The sequence below is a fragment of the Aythya fuligula genome, chromosome 3 (genome assembly GCF_009819795.1).
Source record: "Aythya fuligula isolate bAytFul2 chromosome 3, bAytFul2.pri, whole genome shotgun sequence".
Lineage (NCBI taxonomy): Eukaryota > Metazoa > Chordata > Aves > Anseriformes > Anatidae > Aythya > Aythya fuligula.
Genome location: NC_045561.1, coordinates 27,971,309 through 27,991,093, shown reverse-complemented (window position 1 = coordinate 27,991,093; position 19,785 = coordinate 27,971,309). Strand labels below are relative to the sequence as shown.

General features: G+C 41.2%; 1 protein-coding gene across 1 annotated transcript in view; it reads right to left on the bottom strand.

Moving 5' to 3' along the window:
• Window positions 1-5,046: 5,046 nt before the first annotated feature.
• The window catches only part of SDCCAG8 (SHH signaling and ciliogenesis regulator SDCCAG8), a 109,550-nt gene continuing 94,811 nt past the window's right edge, over window positions 5,047-19,785 (bottom strand). Inside the window, 4 exon segments of the mRNA XM_032185286.1 lie at window positions 5,047-5,392; window positions 9,958-10,040; window positions 11,211-11,234; window positions 11,909-12,035. Of these exon segments, the coding sequence (XP_032041177.1) occupies window positions 9,990-10,040; window positions 11,211-11,234; window positions 11,909-12,035 (202 nt within the window). The 3' untranslated portion in view covers window positions 5,047-5,392; window positions 9,958-9,989.

Below are 19,785 nucleotides of genomic sequence, written 5' to 3'. Positions count from 1 at the left end.
TTGTACATACTGCTTAGAATCAGATTTTTGTGAATGAAATACTGTCTTTTAATTCTTTGGCAGTGGAGGTGAGGAGTTCCAACTTCATGTGCCAAAGGGTTAAAAACAAATAAACAAAAAAGCTACATCTTGTGCTCTATTCAGGATAAAGATACTGTAAAAGCCTGATGGCACAATAGAAAATTTCTGTCCTATATGAAGGAAACATATTTGAACAAGGAGGACCCCAGTGATTACAAGAAAAGCACTTTAATAATTAAAATAGTAAATTTCTGGGATCAGCCATTCTCAAGGAAAGTTTGTCCTCAACCAAAAGAGTTACGAAACCCAGCATGTTACATGTGACCATGGTACCCGATTGATGGAATTTAAAGCATTGCAAGAAACACTCCACTGACAGGAAAACGTCTTTCCATTTCCGAAGATCTGTATCTAACAGAACATGTGCACAAGCTTTAGCTTTGATCTTCAGCAATGATAATCTTAATAATAAACCCTTTGGTGCTAGGAGCTGGGATATTTTGCAGTGCAGTAATGGTGTGCACGTGCCCTTGCTAACGGCGCCTGAAAGCCCTGACTCCATGGGATTATCATTTGAAGTATCTCTGTGTTCGTATCTTGTTAGCTCCCACAAAGACTGTGATATCACAGAGTATTACTGATTGCGTTGTGTGAGTGAGGAGGTGAGTCTGAAAGGAGATGTTCATACGCAGATGCCTTAGCCTCTTGATGTGGAAAGTTGAGTATCCTGGCGTGAAGCCCACTGCTGGCAGTGCGTATGCTGGGACAGTCAAGGGGCCAATGGGCATTTTAGCAAGGCAGCTAAAGACGCAGACTAATTTAGACAATTTTTCATGTTTCGTGTTTTATCTTTAGTAATGGGTGGATAATCAGTCAGAAATATATCATGATGTATATGCTAACTACATAGGATCTCATTCTGTCTCCTTGTAACACTAAACATGTAGAAATTATCCCTCTGTAGAGAGAGCGAGCACAGTAAATGCATTGCAGGTCTGTAGAAGTGTCTGTACTGACACAGTGAGTGAGTGACTGAAATAACCAATTACTTGGGAGACGGGCATTAATTAGTTTTCTGCAAAGGCCTCGTACTTACAGACTAAAACTATGGTGATTCAAAATCTGTGTTATATGCCTGTGGTGTTTTTTTCTTTTTTTTCTTTTTTTTCCAGCTTTTAACAGCAATAAATTTTTTGACACAGGGCACCTATAGCTAATGACCAACTGGAGTTGTGCCTCTGACCAACCCTTCCTCGTGCTGAGAAGAAAGAAACCCTGTGGCTAGGTTCATCACAGTGTAGCTAGTTAGAGTGCAGTTCGCAGTAAATATCTGTGGGCGAATTATCTGAAAACTTTTTAAGGCTTCAATCAGTGTGTATTGTGTTATCTGCCTTCCAAAATATCATAGATCGAGTTCGTGCTATGGAGAGAGTCAGCAGTCATTTAATGCTGCCGGGGGTGGGGGAATTCCCTCATAGCAGTGTCAGAGATAGAAGAAAGAGAAATTAACAAGCTGTGCTGGGAGAAACTCTCAAAGCTCTTCTTTGCCTGTTTGTAGTTGTAGTTGGGTTTGGACAGTGTGTGGTGGTGGCTGGTTACCTTGATGAGCCTTTTGAGCACAGTACATTTCAGACTTTGACTCCAGCTTGTACTGACTTCCATGGCAGACAGTATGCCCTCTTGTACTGCAGCCATCTCGAAGGAAATAGGTCATTTCTGTTTGGGTTTTGGCAGTTTTGCACACGGCTTTGCTTTCCACACTAATCCATCTTCCAGTACATTCCTGTTGCTTACAGAACATTTATTCCAGTATTGTTTTACATTTTTTTCATCTTTACTTGCGGCTTCTTAAAGCTGACTGTTCTTGCAGGGGCCATGTGCTTCTCCTAGAGTACAAAAGTAAGGTCTTTCCTTACTAACTGCAGGGTCTATATATTACACCTCAATGTACACACTTTGCTGCTACTGTTTGTACTGTCTACAGTAGAATTTCCTTATCTTGCTCCTGGTAGTGCATTACAGGCAAGCATGAAATGTAAAGTATTTATTTAAATAAAAACCTCTAAATTGGTAATTGAATTACCTCCCTGTAGCTTTAGAGTTTGTGACATTTCTTGACCTTGCTAGTTCTTTCATTAGATCCATGCAAGATCTAGTCATATGGTTAAGGATATTAAGCAGACACGACTATGAACCCAAGAAACCGTATTACTGTTGGTCATACTTAAACTGTTTATTTCCTTAAGTATATGACCCACAAGGATGTGAAATAACTACAAGAAACTGTTTTTGTACACTGTACATCCTTAGTATTTTTACACGTATATGATAGGGATGCACATTATTTTCCTTCGTACAGACAGCTTAAATAAAACACTATGTCAATCTGCTACTTCTGTGTTTTTTAATGCTAATTTGTTCTGGAGGTTTGTAAATATATTATACATATGTTCAAGCTTGCCACAAAGGACGTATTTTTTTATATCTGCACATTATTATTAAATATCTTAGAGGATAAAGTTCCTAATCTGTTCTGTGTCAGAGAAAGAAAATCTGAAACGAGAAGGCTATATTGCAGATTACGAAAGATTTCTCAAGTTTTGGTTTAAATATTTACTTCATATTTTAAAGTAATTTTATATAGGTTAGATGTTTCAATCCTGAAATGCACAAAGAATTTACTTAATTTCTTCTTACAAGAAAATGTACATCGTTATTTTTTTATCACTGTATATATAATGATCTGTGCATGATTAGTTCAAAGTTTTATTTGCTGTGAAGTCCTAGTGATAACTGTAACTTGATGTGACGTATTTCAGATACTGGGTGATCAGTTTCAGCTTGTAAATTAAGTTACGGTATTGTCAAAAAAAAAACAAAAAACAAACAAACAACAAAAAGAGGTTTTAATGGCTAAGCAAGATGTATTTGTGCTGTGGCCCAAGGCTATTTCCATACAGGTGGTCTGTGTTAACTCTGCGAGGTGTATGTAACTTCTAAAAGTAAATTTGGGTTGTACTTTTCAAGTACTGATTATGCAGGGCTACGTTCCTATCAGAACAGCCAACATTTAAGCGAGTTGTCATCGAATGAAAGCCGTAGCCTCAAGTTGCGTAGCGTGGCAGCATGCTGGAGGAAGCAAGGGGAAGGTGTGATTTGCAGGGCACCTCGGGGTGGGACTCGTTGACGCCCGCCAACTGGCCCAAGCCTAATTGCAGCAGCCAGCCAGGAGGGCTGAGTGTCCCTGGAGCAGTCGGTCATCTGGGTTTTAGCTCAGTTCTCAGGCATGAACCCTTCCCTGGAATGTAAGTAAGTGTGTGAGCCGGGTCTTTCTTGTTTTCCCCTTGAAGTAGGCCAGAAGGAGCAGAAGAAAGGGACAAACAGATGGACAGTAGTTGCAATATTTGCAGATCAGTGACAGGACTCAGCTGTGGCCATGGAAGGAGCCACTGCTCATTCTGCATGGAGGCACAGGGGTGATGCCTCGGGGGGGGCGATGCTCTAGCTGTGGGCATGGAAGCTCCTGGATGCGATCGCCTGATCTGAACTTTGTAAACTTTGTAAAAGTAAGCAGTTTGTGGGTAAGGACAGGGTGGGGTGGGGAGAACAGGAGCGGGGTAGCCCTGGCACTGTCTGTGCACAGTGAGTAAATGATTGCTATGAGTAGAGTAGCTGCTGCAGAGAAATTGATCCTTGTAGTCACAGTGGTGGCTGCAGCAGGTGAGGTAGGTCCAGAAAGGTTGAGGGTCCAGCTGTGCCGTGGGCCGTGGCACAGCAGCTCCAGGATCTCAGTGAAGCCTAAGTGCTGGGACTGGGTGCCTGAGGTCCTTCACGCATGTGGCTGATAGGCACTGCTCCTATTTAAACACAGATTTATGGTGTGGGGAAAAGTAATAAGTTTGCAGATTTATAAACATATAGTCTTACCTATGTAACCATCTATAAAGTAGTGAGAAATAAAATAAAATTGTCCACCTGACTAGCGTGGAGAACCCGTAGTTGAGCTAGAAAGGAATTTTCATCAGCAGCCTTTCCCTTCCCAAAAGACCCGAGGCGATTTAAGCATGTTTATTGTCATAGTGGTGAAGCAGTTTAGGGAGGAGTTCAGATGTGTTTGGCAGTTTCATATGGCAGGAAATTGAAATGGGAAGAAAAAACACTTTGATGTTAAGGCTGTACCACTAGTAATTCTTAAAATACAAGGAATGAAAGATTGTGTCCCACAGCAAATGGTAACTTATTGCATGTGTTGTTACTCCTACTTCTGTTACATTTTATGTGTTCATGCTGGCTGAAGTAGCCTTATTGACTGGGAACTGTTCTTTGCACTTTTTTTTTTTTTTTTTTTTTTTCCCTCCCTCTTTACCAGTGCAATTCAGGAACTACACTGAATGTAAAAACCTTTTCTTACGTGGTTAGTTTATTATGCACTAGTTCAGCAAAAGGTTCAGATGAATTCTTTCTGAAACAGCCTGGTACTTGGAAAGTAACCTTTACAAATATAAAGTTAACTGGAAAGAAGTCCTCCAAATGTAGCCTCCAAATGTTTTGAGTTCAATAATTTTAAGCAGAGTTCAGCTGATGCCCATCCCCAAGATAGTGAAGTATCTTCCAGGGGGAAAGTCTAGAATCACTTCAGTGTTGAGAGCCAGGCACCTCATGTACGTATTAGCCTTTGCTAACAAAGGGTCCCTTTGTCTCAAAGGAGTTAGCCAGTGACTGTTTTGATGGGAAACCTACCCTGTGGAAATTACTCCACATTACAGGGAATATTTCTCAATTGTTCTTAAGCCCTTCTGATGGATTAAGAGTTGTTAGGACCCTGACTTTTGTATAAAAGTGGCAAGTAGCTTGTACAACTGAAGTTCCCAGGTAGATTCTGGTCATTCCCATTCAAAGTTCCCTGGTAGATTCTGGTCATGAGTAATGAACTTCAGCACACTGTGATTTCTGTGAGATTTAAACACCCTTTCCTCCCCAAACACACATTTTCCCTTGAATGCAAAAGGACACAACCAGGAAAAGTAATGAATCAAATTCAGTTTATTGGTATTGCCATCTGTAAATAAGACATCTATGTTAAATTACAAAAATAGATAAAAACATTTTATAAAACATTGTACAAATTATGAATTAAGCTGATGCTTCATAACAGCTGTTAAAACTGGATTGCAAGCTTAGCCTTTTCTTAGAAAAGTCTCAGCTGTCTTCCTAGAAAGTTTGGTAGGTGAGTAATGTTTCAAAATATTTATGATTCTGTAGTTAAAACAAATATAAACCAGTTGAAATTAGCCAGTGTGTCTGTTTTCTGCGAACGCTTATCTGTGTGAGCTTCAAACAAGTCCGAGTTTCAGACGGGTGCAAAGGAGAACTGAAAGACAGAAGAAGGAGATGGGAGTGTAAGTAAGTAGTCTGTATGGAGCTGCTTGCATCTCTCATTTGTGTCACTTCAGCCCGTGGGTGAGTTCTTAGAAAAGAAATACGTAAATGGTTAAGAATGTGGCAATGCTATGTAAACAAGCTCTGTTTCAAAGCCTGTGCTTCCTGTGGTCCTCACCGCTTTCTAAGATCAGCAATCTTACAGGTAGCAAGAACAAGAGCTATCTGATTTCTGAAAAACAAGATCTCCATGAGCTTTAGCCATCGCTCATGTTTAGCAGTAAATAACTAAGCTCTTGTTTTGGGGCACGTCTAAGATCCTGCCCCTTCTCCCTTCCAGGAAGGAGGAGACAGGTTTGTGCCAGAGACTGTTTACTGTGAATTGTACAGACTGTATATGGGGTGGGCAGCTGTAGCAAAACAGGAAGCTGCCTGTGTGCTGTTAGGAAACCTCTGGTGGGAAGGCTAATTTGCAGTTTATAAGCTCTCGCATAGCTATTGTTTGTGCCTCCTCAGTAGCACTTCACGACTTAATTAAGGGCAAGACATCAAACTCTAGTGGAGCTGGGGTAGCTACCTAGAATTAAGCAACTGGAGTTCTGAAATTTGAATTTAAGAGATGTAAATGACCTCAAATAAAAATAAACTTTCAATTTGGGCTGGTTTTGCATTAGAGGACTTAGTGTTTTGCTTTTTTTTTTTTTTTTTTTTTTGAGTTGGTAAGGTACTGAGGACTGAGTTAAGAAAGGATTTATAATGTTGCAGTTCATTAAAGAATTAATTAAAAACAATAACATGGTACTTTTTTTTTCCCCCAAAAATACATGCACCATGTCATTGCTATGGTTGTATCCACAACCAGTGCACTGAAAATCAAATTACATCCCTGGAAAGAGTTATGGGTCAGACTCAGCATCAGGGTGGCTGTTAGTGACAGCCAGAGGAAGCCCAGGCTGTGCTTCATTAAAGGGCCAGCATAAGAATACTAACAAAAGATTAAAAAGACAAAGAGCACTCCACCCAGCTCCTGAAGAAGTCTCCTGGCCACCTGAGGCTTGTCAAGGCTGCCCTTTGAGGTGCAGCTGAATGCCTGGCCTGTTAGTGCACTGCTCTCTCCCCTAGCTACTGGTATGAGTATCCTTAGTACCACTGCTTGTTCTTTTAGGTACCCCTTCTCAGACAGCTGTTTTCTCTCACCAAGCCTCAAAACATTTCTACCTAGAAGTTTCATCCTGTCATCTATGCCTCTAACTAAGGAGCTGCTGTTGCCTTTCCTTACCACCTGAAGCCACAGAAAGGTTTTCATTAGCCCTGCTCAGATGCGTGTAAATGGGTTAGGTACCAAAACGGCCACCTCTAGTGCCGCAGGCTGCCTGCGTTTCTTCCATCGGCACAGTTACTCCAAGTTAATGCTTTGCAAGATACTGAACCTCTGCATGGTTGACGAAGTCAGCATTTCTCCATCTGACTATAGGCAGGCTTCATCTGCTTTAAAAACAAAAGTGCAAATACTGGCAAAGTCTCAGTGTGCCCAATGGCACAGCAGGCTGGATGCTAAAGCAGTTGTTTGGGATGTGCCGCTCTCCTCCTCCCAGCTGAGTGAGCAGAGTGCTGCAGCACAAAGTGCTCAAAGTTCTCCCCATGCTCCCTCCCCTCAGGGGCAGCTCTTTTAGCTGTGTGGCTGGCTAGTCTTACAGATTTCATTTTTGTAGGTAGCAGAGCCATAGAAACCCCAGTGTTTTAACTGATGTTAATGCTAGTCACAGGGGCGGGGAGAGGAGCCACTAGATGCCTGTTTGGTCAGCATGGTGCTCTGAGAGGGGCCAGGCCGCACTGCTGCTGCCACTGCCAGACACCTCCCGGGCCGTCCTGGCCTCCTGCACCCAGCTGCAGCATCACAAAACCCGAAGCTCCACCTGCCGTGGTCTAACGCTCATCACCACTTGATTAAATGCCACCTAAGCAGTAGTCATGACCTTCCTTTCTCCTGCTCCAAAAAAAACCAACACCGTGTCTGTAGAATGTCACTAGCTGTTTTAAAAAAAATCCAACATGCACATTTTTGTACATTGAGACCACAATAAAAAAAAAAAAAAAAAGCCCACATAAGGATCAGCCTGAATCAATTCTGACATCAGAAGTGGAAGGGCTACTCATTTTCTGGACATACAGAAGGCTAGCTTTAACGTTTAAATTGAGAAAAAAAAAAAAAAAAAAAAAAAAAAAAAGCAAAATGGGCACTTGGGAGCCCATCAAACACTGCATTTGTTGCTGGGGCCCCACTGAAAATTCATGCAGACCTAGGAGAACAAAGACAATCTCAGCCCAGGACCGGCTGTAATTCAGACAGTACCTCCCACTAAGGCACAAGAGGCATGACGAGGGGAAGATACTTAAGGGTGAGTATATTTTATGTTCTGTTTGGGAAAGGAGTGGTTTGTTCACAGAGCAATGGGATCACTGAAAAACGGGACATCTGAAACGAGGGACGAGCCAGTTTCAGCAGCATGACAATCTGGAGAGCACGGGGAAGGGCAGACTTGCACAGGGAGATGTCCAGGGGAGAGGACAGACCAGCGGTGTGGGATGGCAGATGTGGCTGGGGGTAATCCCAGAGGTCCCAATCCTGTCAGCTGGCCTGCACGCTGGCGGGCTCAGCTGGCCAGAGTCTGCAAGGGGATTAAAACTGGGACAAACAGCTCTTTCTGTGAAACTGAGGGACACCAAGGCAGATCCCGCAAGTGAAGAGCATTCCAGCCTTCAGAAACATAAACACACTGGGTGGACAGTGCTGAGGTTTCTAGTCATCTCAACTTAAATATTATTTTCCTCTATTACACACGTTTGTATTTAGTAACTATATAGAATGGGAGTTACGTATCTCTTGCTCTCCTGATTTGCAGTAACTTGCCGGGTAAGAGAGACTTTCAAAGGTAGAAACACAAAACCTGGATCCTTCAAAAGCTTTCAAAATCAGAAGTAGAAATCCCGTAATTAAACTTTTGACTACCTTTTGGTGGATCTGCCTGTGTTAAGCTGTATATCATTATTAAATATTACTGCCATCTATTAAATATTAATGCGAAGGCTTCATCTACAGCACATGCTGTAAGGTCAGGCCAAATTATCATACTGATCCTTTTTAGCTCTCTGAAAATTAAAATTTTGGTGTGAGCATCTTCATCATGTACGCATTACCACCTTCAGTGGGAAGGACAGAATTTCACTCCTCTGCTTCTCAGGGGCTATGCCTAGAGCCTACTTTACATTTTAGAATGGAAGATACACAAGAGAAGTTTGACAAGGAAATGAACTGGAAAAACAATGACAGTGACGTAAATCTCTGCTAGTGGTATGGGTAATGGGAGCTTTCTGCTATCCTCTGTCTGTGGGACAAATATTTTCCAAGTGAAGATGGCCTAGCCCAAAGGTTGTGGGCAGGTGATTGTTCTGAGCTTCCTCCGGTACCATGAGATTTAACATCATTATTTCAAAAGCCTGTAATTCATTTCCAAGGATGAGAAAGGTGTTTTTGAATCCTATAGTTCTTGCCTTGGTTACTCCTTCAACAAGGATGCAAAAAGCTTTTTAACTCATGTTGCCTGTAAGGAATTCAGTATGTAGCAGGATCAAGTATTTCTTTTAAAATGGCTTTTTTTTTTTCTTCATTCATTATGAAACCAAGAATTTTCCTTACATTATCACATGAGTTTTCCATGAAAAACAGATTCTCAACACACCAAAATGTAGCAGGATTTAAAGACCTCTTTCTCTCTTTCCATTTTTTCCCCCAGATATGGCAAATATGAGCACTGGAAATCCTATGAAGGCTAAAGGTTTGGCAGTAGTTTTTTGTTTGTTTGTTTTTGTTTTCCCCGTAAATCAGCTAGATTAAAATAATGAAACAATTTTTAAAATCTGGGACTTCAATTGCATTTTTTTTTTTAAAGGTAATGCTTACAATGCTATAGGAACAGCTATAAACTGTAGCAGTGCTGTCATTCCAACAGCATCACTCCAAATGCAATTATTTATATAATGTTTCTTACAACATGACACTGAGTTTTTATGATTCATTATAGAACAAGCTGAAGCCTTTCTAAAGAAATAGCATTTTGCTTTCTGAGAAGGAAAATACTATTGCAAGTGACAAAGCTAACCAACTCCAAATCAAACGAGAACCCACAGTGGATTATCTAGCCCAAAAGGTATCTAAGGTAAAATTTGAATTGTAAAAGTTTCCCACCTTGCCAAGAGTTGTATGTCCTCCTTGCTCTTCCAACTTAAATTATATTTTATTTTTTTTAAAATTCTGTCAGGTAAACCTGTTTCTTTCTGGAGAGCTTGCCCTACATTTTAACAGTATAGAAAGAAAAAAACACAACATCACACAACCCTCCCCCCCCAACAATTTCTAGCCCCAAAACATTTCAAACACTTTCTTCTCCCTTTGTCTTGAAGTGTTTGCCAGATTCAACCCACATCTGCAAATAGTTTTAGTCCTCCTTTCCTCTCCCTCCCTTTCCTCTATATATAGTGTATAGAAAAAATACCTACTTATGCTCATTTCTCTTTATCCATCCAGGTTTTTACTTGATTCCATCTGTGTCCTGTTTGAGATCTGCATCCCATTTCTTTTCCTGAAATATGCAATTGCAGAGTTACTAGTGGCTTGTGTTCCAAGATATAACACCAAATTTCAGTCAGTGTATTTTACATCATTTTTAAAGCATTAGGTATGAGTGGTTTCTCCCCAAAAACTAACTGCAAAGGATAGCTGTTGAATAACACAGTAAAACATGGCATAAGTCACTTTCACCTCTGATCAATACTGATTATGCAATTGATATTTTTAACATATATTTCTATAATAGCTACATACATCTTTCTGTAGTTAAAATCTCCAGTTTACAGTGAAATGTCCTTTAGTTTTCTTCAAACAATCGTCTGATATTCCAGACAGCTTTTTTGGGCTGAATTCCAATTCCCAGAGAATCACTGTTGCTTTCAATAGCAACAAACAGATTTTTAGGACTTGTAATAATTAAAAAAATATATATATACTTCTCTTCTGAATATTCACATGTTAAAAAGTATCCTCTGGAACACAATTAACTTATAATGAACAGAAAAAAGGAAGATTTTGCTAGTCAAGTCTTGGTTGTGTATCTGAATGATTTTTTTTTTCCTCATCTGTACAATTTAGTACTTTCGCCCAACCTCATAAAAACATGCTCAGTTCCAGATAAAACACATTATCAATGACAGAATCTCTGTGGACTACGTAGGAAGTCTCTTCATATTACCTAGAGTGCTTCCCTTAGAGTAGCAACTTTCATTTTCTTTTCTGAATGGCAAATGTTCTTCAACCATCTTATAGAGAGAACACTATGGTTGCCCTAAAATTTGTCAGTAATTACTACATGCTGATAACCTGACGCTATCTTGGGTTACCAGGTTTGTCTACCGACAGTAAATCCTGTAAAACCAAACACACTGACATGATTAAAAGCGTAACAAAATATGGATCTTATTTGCCTAGGTTAAACATTTATTAAATCCTACAGCTAAAAAGCCTATGAAAAAGAGTATGATGTAAATATTTGAAAGTTGTAAGACATCTATTTTCTGTTTACTGCTAAGTGTACTACTGGACAACATTTTCTCCACTGAACTTGTTACCCTTTTAACAGAACTCCAGTTATTAGTTAGAAAACATCATGATATGGTTGAATTAGGCGATTCAATTAGTCACAAAACAAGGGTTTGATTATTTAATAGTTTTACTGAAAACTTCATTCTATACTTACTATCTCTCTTTCTTCCTCTTTTTTCTGAAACAAATGGATGAAAGGGAAAGAATGAAACAAACCATGCAGTCCTCTCCCTTAGTTCTAAAGCAATGGGTGAAGAACAGTGGTCAAAAACCCAAGCAACAACAGCCCATGGAAACCTGCAGCATCCTAGAGACCACTGGAAGCAACAGTTGGGCCTGCCAAAGGTGCACTGCAGTGAGTAGTGCTCAGGTGGATTGATTTCACATTCTCCACCTCACATTTGGGTGAGTGGTCACGAAGCAGCAGGAAAGAAAATAACATTTAAAAATAAGGGGAAAAAATCACAGTGGTAGGGGGACTTAAGCTGACAAATGTCAGCAAAATGCTCCAAGAAATTACAAGTATCAAGCTACTATTTAAATGTTAATGCTGTGGAAGAACAGATTTTCTCTTTTCTCTGGAAAAGGAACACAAAATCTTGCAATAGGAAAGCTAGGAACTGTAACCAAGAATAAGTACTGCTGTTCTATTGTCTCTTCATTTAGTTTAAGTGGGACTCTGATCCAGCAACCAGCCTATCTCCAGTTGCATGGATTTTTTTTTTCATAAGGCAATGCCTTACTTAGAACAACAACAATAAAACCCCAGAGCTGAGAAGAGACTGCTGGTGGATTTCTTCGCTAAAGCTGCAGAATATTCCCTTCAGACTTTCTTTTCTTTTGGCACAGTACCTGGATTCGCAGAAACTGCACCTCTTCTGTTAGCAGCTGCTTCTCTTTGAAGAGCTGATTCTGTTTGTTGAGTAGCTCCACTAACTGCTGGGCAGTGGCCTGGCAGTGCTTGTCAAGCTGGTGCAACCTGGAAAAAATAGATAAAAAGAGTGCAGTGTGTCTGAAGTTGGAGTTCTCTGCAGAAGCTTTGATCTTTGCACTGGCAGGTGCAAGCTCCCAGATGACACAGCTCGGCCTGGTGTTGGGCTGAGACTGAAATATTATTACTCCACAGAAGGGCACTCAGTATATTTGATCTTGACAGTTTAAATGAGCACTTTTAAATGTCTGCACTTCTAACTTAGAAGCCCTGTCGTGACATGACAAGTCAGTTTTGCCATTCAATGACATCAGTAAAGACCATAGGACTCCATCCGACATCTGCAGCTGAGCAAGCCATGCCTTGCTCTTCTTTCCTACAGAAAGGGTGCTGTGAGTTCAGGGCTGTTCTTGGGATACGGCAATAAACCTGTTGGCAGACCTATGCACCCTACAGCTCCTTCAGAAACCAGTTTCCTGATTTTAGGCAGTTATTTCAATGACATTAGCCCAGATTATAAATCCAAGTATCCCAACCCCCTGACAAACTGGACCTGAAGTGACGGAAAGTTTAGTTTTCATTCCACTGCTCTTTACACCCTGGTCAATGCCCAAAACTTATTACAGAGCACAACATTATTTAAAGTGAGCTTAGTGGTAATTAAGCATGTCAGCGTTAATCTCTAACAGAGATTCCTCTGGAAGGATTTAAGAGCCCACCACTCCAAAGACTTCTCATCATGGGCTGCAAAACAGGGAGAACAAGCCAGTGGGTGTCAGCAGGGGTACACAAAGGCTTTGCTTACACTTGAGAAACAAGTGTAACAACATCCTTGTAGAAAGGGCAACTGCACCTTTACTTTAATCTCAAAACCTGGAATGTCCCCAGTGACTGGATAGCCCTCTGAATCCTGCCATGAAAAAAATCTTAAAAAGTTTGCTTAGATCTGTAACAAGGAAAGTAAACAGAAATAAGCTGAAAATTGTGTTTTCGCATTAAGCGCATTTCATTCATTCTTTAAGTGGAAACATCTTTAACTACAAGTCCCTGCAGATATCTTAGAAGCTTCTGTTCTTTAAATATCGGTGCTCTAGAGAAAAGTCTGTATGTCTAAACACTATGTATTTAGGGAGCATGAACCAACCTGGGTTTTGCTATGGTAAGTTCTGGATTTAAATTCTGCACTTGTTTTGTAAACCATTTCTTGCTCACCATTTCGAAAAACAGCTTCAACTGAACAAGGTGCTTAGGCTCATATCTCTCATACAGTCTGTGTTTTTAATAGAATTAGTTATATGCTCACAATAAGGCATGTGATTTTCTGAATCCTTCTACTTTCAACTCCATGTGGTAGTTTTGAGTTGTACAGCTGTCATAACTCAGCTAAGCTAATCACTCTGAATATTCACATTCTTAATCAGGATCGTTCAAATAACTGCATTAGTAAACACCCCTGAAATTCTTGATAAAAATCTAGTAAAACTTAGCTGAAACAAATTTGCCAAAATTTATGTGAAAAACGGTATTTAGTGGTCTATCAGACACCTCCTTTGAAGTTGAACTGCAACAATAATGCAGCAAACACTGTGAATGGACATATTTCATCCTGTCCTGTTACTCTGCTAATGGATAGCTGCAAAAAGGGATTTGAGGAGCTGCAGGACCATCTCCTGGGGATCAGAACAAAAGTAACTGCAGCTAGCTGCAAACAGTGACAGCTGGTTGTAAACATCCAATGAAGTAAACAAAAAGATCACTTTGATAGCATAGAATATTCTACTAAATACACACTTACATGCTGTGTGTCTAATTTCACAGTCCCTGTATGTTCTAAACTATAACATGTTGATACATGAGCTGTTTATGCTTGATTTCTTTACAAAGGGTGACTTCAGAGGTGTGGAATTCAACAAAACAAACAAAAACCACCACCAACAACAACAAAAAAAAAGAAACAAAATTCCCTCACAAACCAAAAAAATGCACGTGTACTTTTTGTGTTCTGTTTTTAAGGACACTAGCTCCTCCAAGAGCATCAGATTGCTCCCACTGAGTGCACAGACAGTGGTACTGTTTGCTGGAGGCAATGTAGCACAGTTTCAGACTGGAGAGCTGAGTTCTGCTTACTATTTTGCCATTGATTTCCTTTAGTTTGAGGATTTGTGAGCTTACTGGACTCCTTTATTTGTAATAAAGTCATCTTCCAGTCTTTTATTTATACCATACTCACTACATTATAACAGTACTGGTAGGGAGATGTAACTAGAACGTGCTGTCTTCAGACAGACAAGGAAAAAACTCCAGTGCCTCCCTCCATAGGTGAAGCCTTGAGACTATGAAATCCTCTCTTCACACAAGGTCATCTCAGACAGCATGAAAGCCCCACTCAACAACCACCAACTGTTGTCTGGATTCAAGCCTTTAAATTTCTGCTGACTTCTATATTTAATTAGTAATCTTTCCATTATACCAGTGCTTCAGTTTGTTTTAAGGGTCTTTGAGACACCATCTTACACAAAATTGGCACTCCTAGCAGCTAAAGACATGGTTAAGTGTGTAAGCCCCTCAAGCAGCAACACGGTTGTGCTGCCCATTGCTTAGAGGGCCCATTCTGGATGCAAGAGCAACAACCAATGAAGAAGCCCATGAGGAAGGCCCTACCAGGCGTCTCCTCCTGCAAGAAGGCTCCAGCTGAAGAGCCACCACTTCAGTGCAAGGAACTTCCTCCAGTTCTGGCATGCAAACTGAAGTAAGTTCCAGCTCATGTAAATTCTACATCAAAACAACACTTTCTACTAGATACTCACAGGCAGCACATGCAAATTTCAAAACATCGCTGGATATGAGCCTTACTGCTTTCTATTGTAAGACTATCTACAGGATCCTATCAGATCCTGTTAAAGTTTATTTACAATAGTTCATCCAAATTAAGAACTCTTTAATTATGGCAATACTACTCAACTACACTTTTCTGTTTTGTAACTTTATCACCCACCATGTTATATTAGACTGTGCCCTTGAACAAAGATGGAAAACAACACAGCCACTGAACTAGGCTTTACTAGCAGACCACAACTTGTATCATCTGTATCCAGCTCCAGTGCTCGAGTACAGGGTTAATAATGTTCCTTTCTACAGTTCTGGGTCACAACAGATAATGAGGGAGTACATCTAGTCAGCACACATCTCAGTCTGTGAATTCCCAAATTCTGTCTACCAGTCTGCTCTCCCAAAACTGCTGCCAAGCTGGCCCTTGGTCTGCACGCTGGGACTACCAGCCTGCTCCGGTGCATTTAGCTCCCGAGGACAGGCTCTGGGCCCTCTCACAGTGTCTGCTATTACGTGTGACATGTGCAGCACAGCCACACATTCCCATATGCATTGTATCTGGCCTGCCTGCTGATCTCGTAAATGATTCAAGATGAGAAATGAACAGCTCCACCCACATTCACTGTACTTCCCATATGTTACAACTGCACATCGATGCCTGCCATCATTTTTACAACTGGGTGACAGAACCTTCTGCACATTTTGCTAATACGAGTGAGTGAGGTTGCACAGTCACCATGTTCACTTTGGCAACACCACCGACCAGGCAAACGTGCGCTGCGTCCTGAGCATCTGCGTGACCACCACATACTTCCCCTCCGTTCCAAATGAGTTCATTTTCCACCAAAGTGGCAAGTGCTCTCCAGTTGGGATGGCAGCGACTGCTGCTCCGTGGCCTGGGAGTGCTGAAGGGTAGGGCCTGACTCCACCCTCTGACATGTTACTTCAAAGCACAAGTTTCAGACATGTAACTCCAAGTGTTTTATATTTGTACTACTTGCAGGATAACCTTACACCAAGGGGTAGCTCATATTTAATAGTATTAGTACTGTTAAAATAATTTTCCATGCAAACTTAACTGGTCTAAACCAGAATTCCTGTTTCGATATGGCAGCAGGTAAGAGACAGCTTTGTGAGGCAAGTGCATCCATAGAAAAACAAAACTGAGGCATCGCAAGCTGCAATGAGCACTTCATGATGAGCATTTCATTCTGATGCTCAGTATTTGAATGCAGCTTTATGTTATCAGGGCTCCAAACTACCTTGTTCATTTTGTGCAGCTCATGCTAAAACCTGCAGTAGAGCACATCTTTCACTCAGCACAGAAATTAAATTTGGATCCAAGATTAGGCTAGTACCTAGTTGTCCTGAAACAAAATGGAAAGGGAGAGATATGTTTTGCTACATTTGGACAGGTAGGAATAGACATCCCTTGCAAGACACTACAGAATCTGTGTGAAACATGGAGCACAGAGCAGACCTTTGGTACCAAGGTGAATTACACCCAGCAGAATTAACTTCCACAGCGGTCAGCAGCACAAAGCTGAACTAGCACTTTGTGTCCTACAGACAAAAATAAAAGCTTCTTTCTTTTCTATAAAGACCCATCACTGAAGCAGGGGCACCCGGCAGGCTCCAGCAGTGAGTGCGCAGTGAGCCCCTGCCCTGGGGAAGTCACAGGTCCATTAATCCGCAGGCAGCCACGAGTGCTGAAGGGAAAAGCTGGTACAACAAAAGCCAATACAACCTGTCGGCCCTCCTCGGGGTTTTAAAGTTGATTTGAAATAAATTAATATGCAAGGATCTGTGGGTAGCGTCCATCCATCCAGCAGCGGGGATCAGTCCTTGACAAAGCAGAGGCATTAAAAGGTTATTTACTCTTTCAGTACAGTCAGGGTACTAACGTAAAACGCTTTCCCTCTACTCTGCAGAGCTGAATTTGCTGAAACGGCGTGATTGGATTGCAGCAACCTACAGCCGCTAAATCACCAAATCCAATAACCACGCTGCATTTACTGGCACACATCTTAATTAGGTTTTAATACAAGTAATCTGATAACTACCGCTGGCCAGCCCGCGCAGAGCTGTCAGAGCTGAAAGGGCTGTTATTGAGCGGTGCAGCCGCCCCCCGCTGACCCCCGCCAAAGCCCCCCATCTGCCGGTTGCCAAGGAAATGGAGGGCGGCCCACCAGGCCCGGGCCCAGGGCCTCCCCACCCAGGCAGCCACAGCAACACTGGGCACGGCCCCTGCTGCTCGCCCGCTGGTGAGAAGGGTCCTGAGGCTGCAGAAGGCCCAAGTCATGAAAAGGTGGCATGGCGCAGCCAAGAGGCTTGAAATGACACGTCCCTTTGCAGGAGAAGGGCAGAGCAACAGGCTACATTCCTCATGGCGCTCTCCCAGCACCTGTGGGCCTGGAGGTGGATGCAGTGATCAGACACTGCTTCTGGTGGCAAGGGGGAAGTTCAGGAACAAGGCCACAGACCTGTGAGGCTGCAGAGATGCTACTGAAGGACGATCTGCCCCAAAATGATCAACATCAGATTGGTGGCTGTCCATTTGTGTACCTCAGGTGTTTCTAGCGCACTGTGAACTTTGAAACCACATGCAGGATTAAAAATAAGGTGGTTATAATAAGAGGGAACAAGGCAGTCAGAAAAGACAACAAAATCCAGTAGATTTTCCTTCAGCTAACTTCTACCCACTATTAGGGTTTTTTTTTTAGGTCATCCTGCAAATCAGCTATCATACTAAAATGGTAGGGAAGTGTTTAAGTTGTGATACTTCACAGATAGTTGTAGAACAACACGTTAAAGGATGTTGAATGTGTATATTCAGATACTCAGCATTAGGAAATGCTAGAGCAAAGGCTCTCTGTGCAGCTTCTTCCCACCCTAGCTTCCACCTCCGCTGCAGCTCCCCTGCTCGGCCTCTCACCTCTTCCCAAGGCTCACCATGAGCTTGCTGAACAGTTTCAGCCTAAAGCACAAGTTTTGGCAAGCCCAATGAAATCACAAAGAACTTAACAGTGTCTTAAAACAAGAAGCACCACACAACCTTAAATACAAACTGGTGATCACAGCTTGCTCTTGACACAGATAAAGCAGGCACTGCCTACAGTAAAAAACTGCTACACATAAATCAAAGATCAGGCTTTCTCTGCCTACATGAGAGTTTTGGAAAGCCAGACTTACTGCCACGTGAAGAGTTTGGGTGTACGGCTGGTGCTCACAGTGAGAGAGGAACGGCTTGTCTCAGCAGTCCCAGCTGCTCTCCTGCTCTCACTCCCCATTCCCTCTTGCAGGGACAGCAGCACACTTCCCCTCTGCTTCCCAGCTCAGCTCTGCTATTTTTTTTTTTTTTTAGCAGAAATGATGTTGTGCCCCTCTTGTAAAGACAGTAAAATTTACATCCACCATCTCTTCATGTCTTCAACCAGCTCCATGGAGAGCTAGGGCACTTAAATCAGTAGTAAAAGTTAGTTCTTTGTGGATTGCAACATTCACAAATTTATGCACTACATTTTGAGGTAACTAAATAGGATTCTATACATTTTGAAATACAGATAAATAGAGGATTATAAGCCAAGGTTTAGATGTTTTCCTAAATTGGTATTTACTTAAGATGTTGAGGCACAGATCAAGACCTGGTGAGATCAGCATCTCTGAGAATTCCCTGTATGCTCCCTAAAGTTAAAAAGAAACATCTGTACTATCTATCCTTTAACTGAATTCCATACTCCCTTCTAGCTTCAAAAGCAGAACGCTATGATGCAGCTTTCTCAAGTTAATGAAAGAAATCTAAAGAGAAGAACAAAACAAAACAAATACCTTGATTAACACTGTTTTAGTTCTGTCTCACTGGAATTCCTGACTTCTAACATGGAAAGATGGTTTAGGGCACATTAAAAGATGTTTCTGTGGCATTTCCCACCTCTCTGAAACATGAAATGACTGTCATTTGTTTAGCCAGATAGGAATACAATCAATACCACTTCTATTTTAGCAAGGTAAGCAGTTCCCTACACTAGAGACAACCAGCTCACGTTAACAGATGGTAACTAGAGGCTAATATTTCTTGGAATAAGACACTTAAAAAGAAAATGTCCACATTTCACCATGGAACCTGTGACCCAAGTGGTTATTAATTAAGCTTTTTTTCTTCTTCTTCCCCTCCTACATGTGTTTTGGGTAACCTCTGAATTTCCTTTTACTAAAGAAACTCTTAATTTTTCCACACACTTTTCAAGAATTGTCTACACTACATCTTCTCCAAGAAGATAACAAGCCATAGTAACAACTGCAAATAGAGTTTAATTAAAAGTTTACATAGGAACAGTAGCTTCTGCTTTGTTTGTGATTTCATCACTGACTATGAGAATACATCTTCACTTCCACAGCTGGCCCATCAGGTTAAACAATCATGTAGGAAACCTGAGTCTGGATCTATTCTTGGGCTCATGTCTGAAATGCTGAAGCAAGAGCATTATCAGCCTGCTCTTTAGTAGGGGGTGTAGCAGCTGGGCTTAGCTGATATGATGGTCACTTTTAGCCCTCCTGGGTTTTGACAGGAAGGAAACACTTTGAGAGAATGGACAGGAAGCCGTAAAAGATACGGGTGAAACCTTCAATAACATCTATTTCTGTCTGAGTCTCTCAGCTAAAGAAGTTTTTTCCTCCTTCAGAATAATACAAAATAATATAGTCTATATTAAAGTCAATATTATAGTAATATTATAGTCTATGTTACAGTCAATAATATAGTCAATATGAACTCTGGATCAACTTTGTTCTGGAGAAGAACAGTTCTTGTTAATATTTTTTGCTTATTGCTGAAAAATGCTTAATAAAATTTTTTCAAACTGTTCAGACTGCCTGTTAGTTTAGAATACCTTAGGAGAAAAGGGAGGCAGGGCTTGCTGATCAGATCTTACACAAGTTCCCAGTGAAGAAACTGTCTTGATATGTTAAG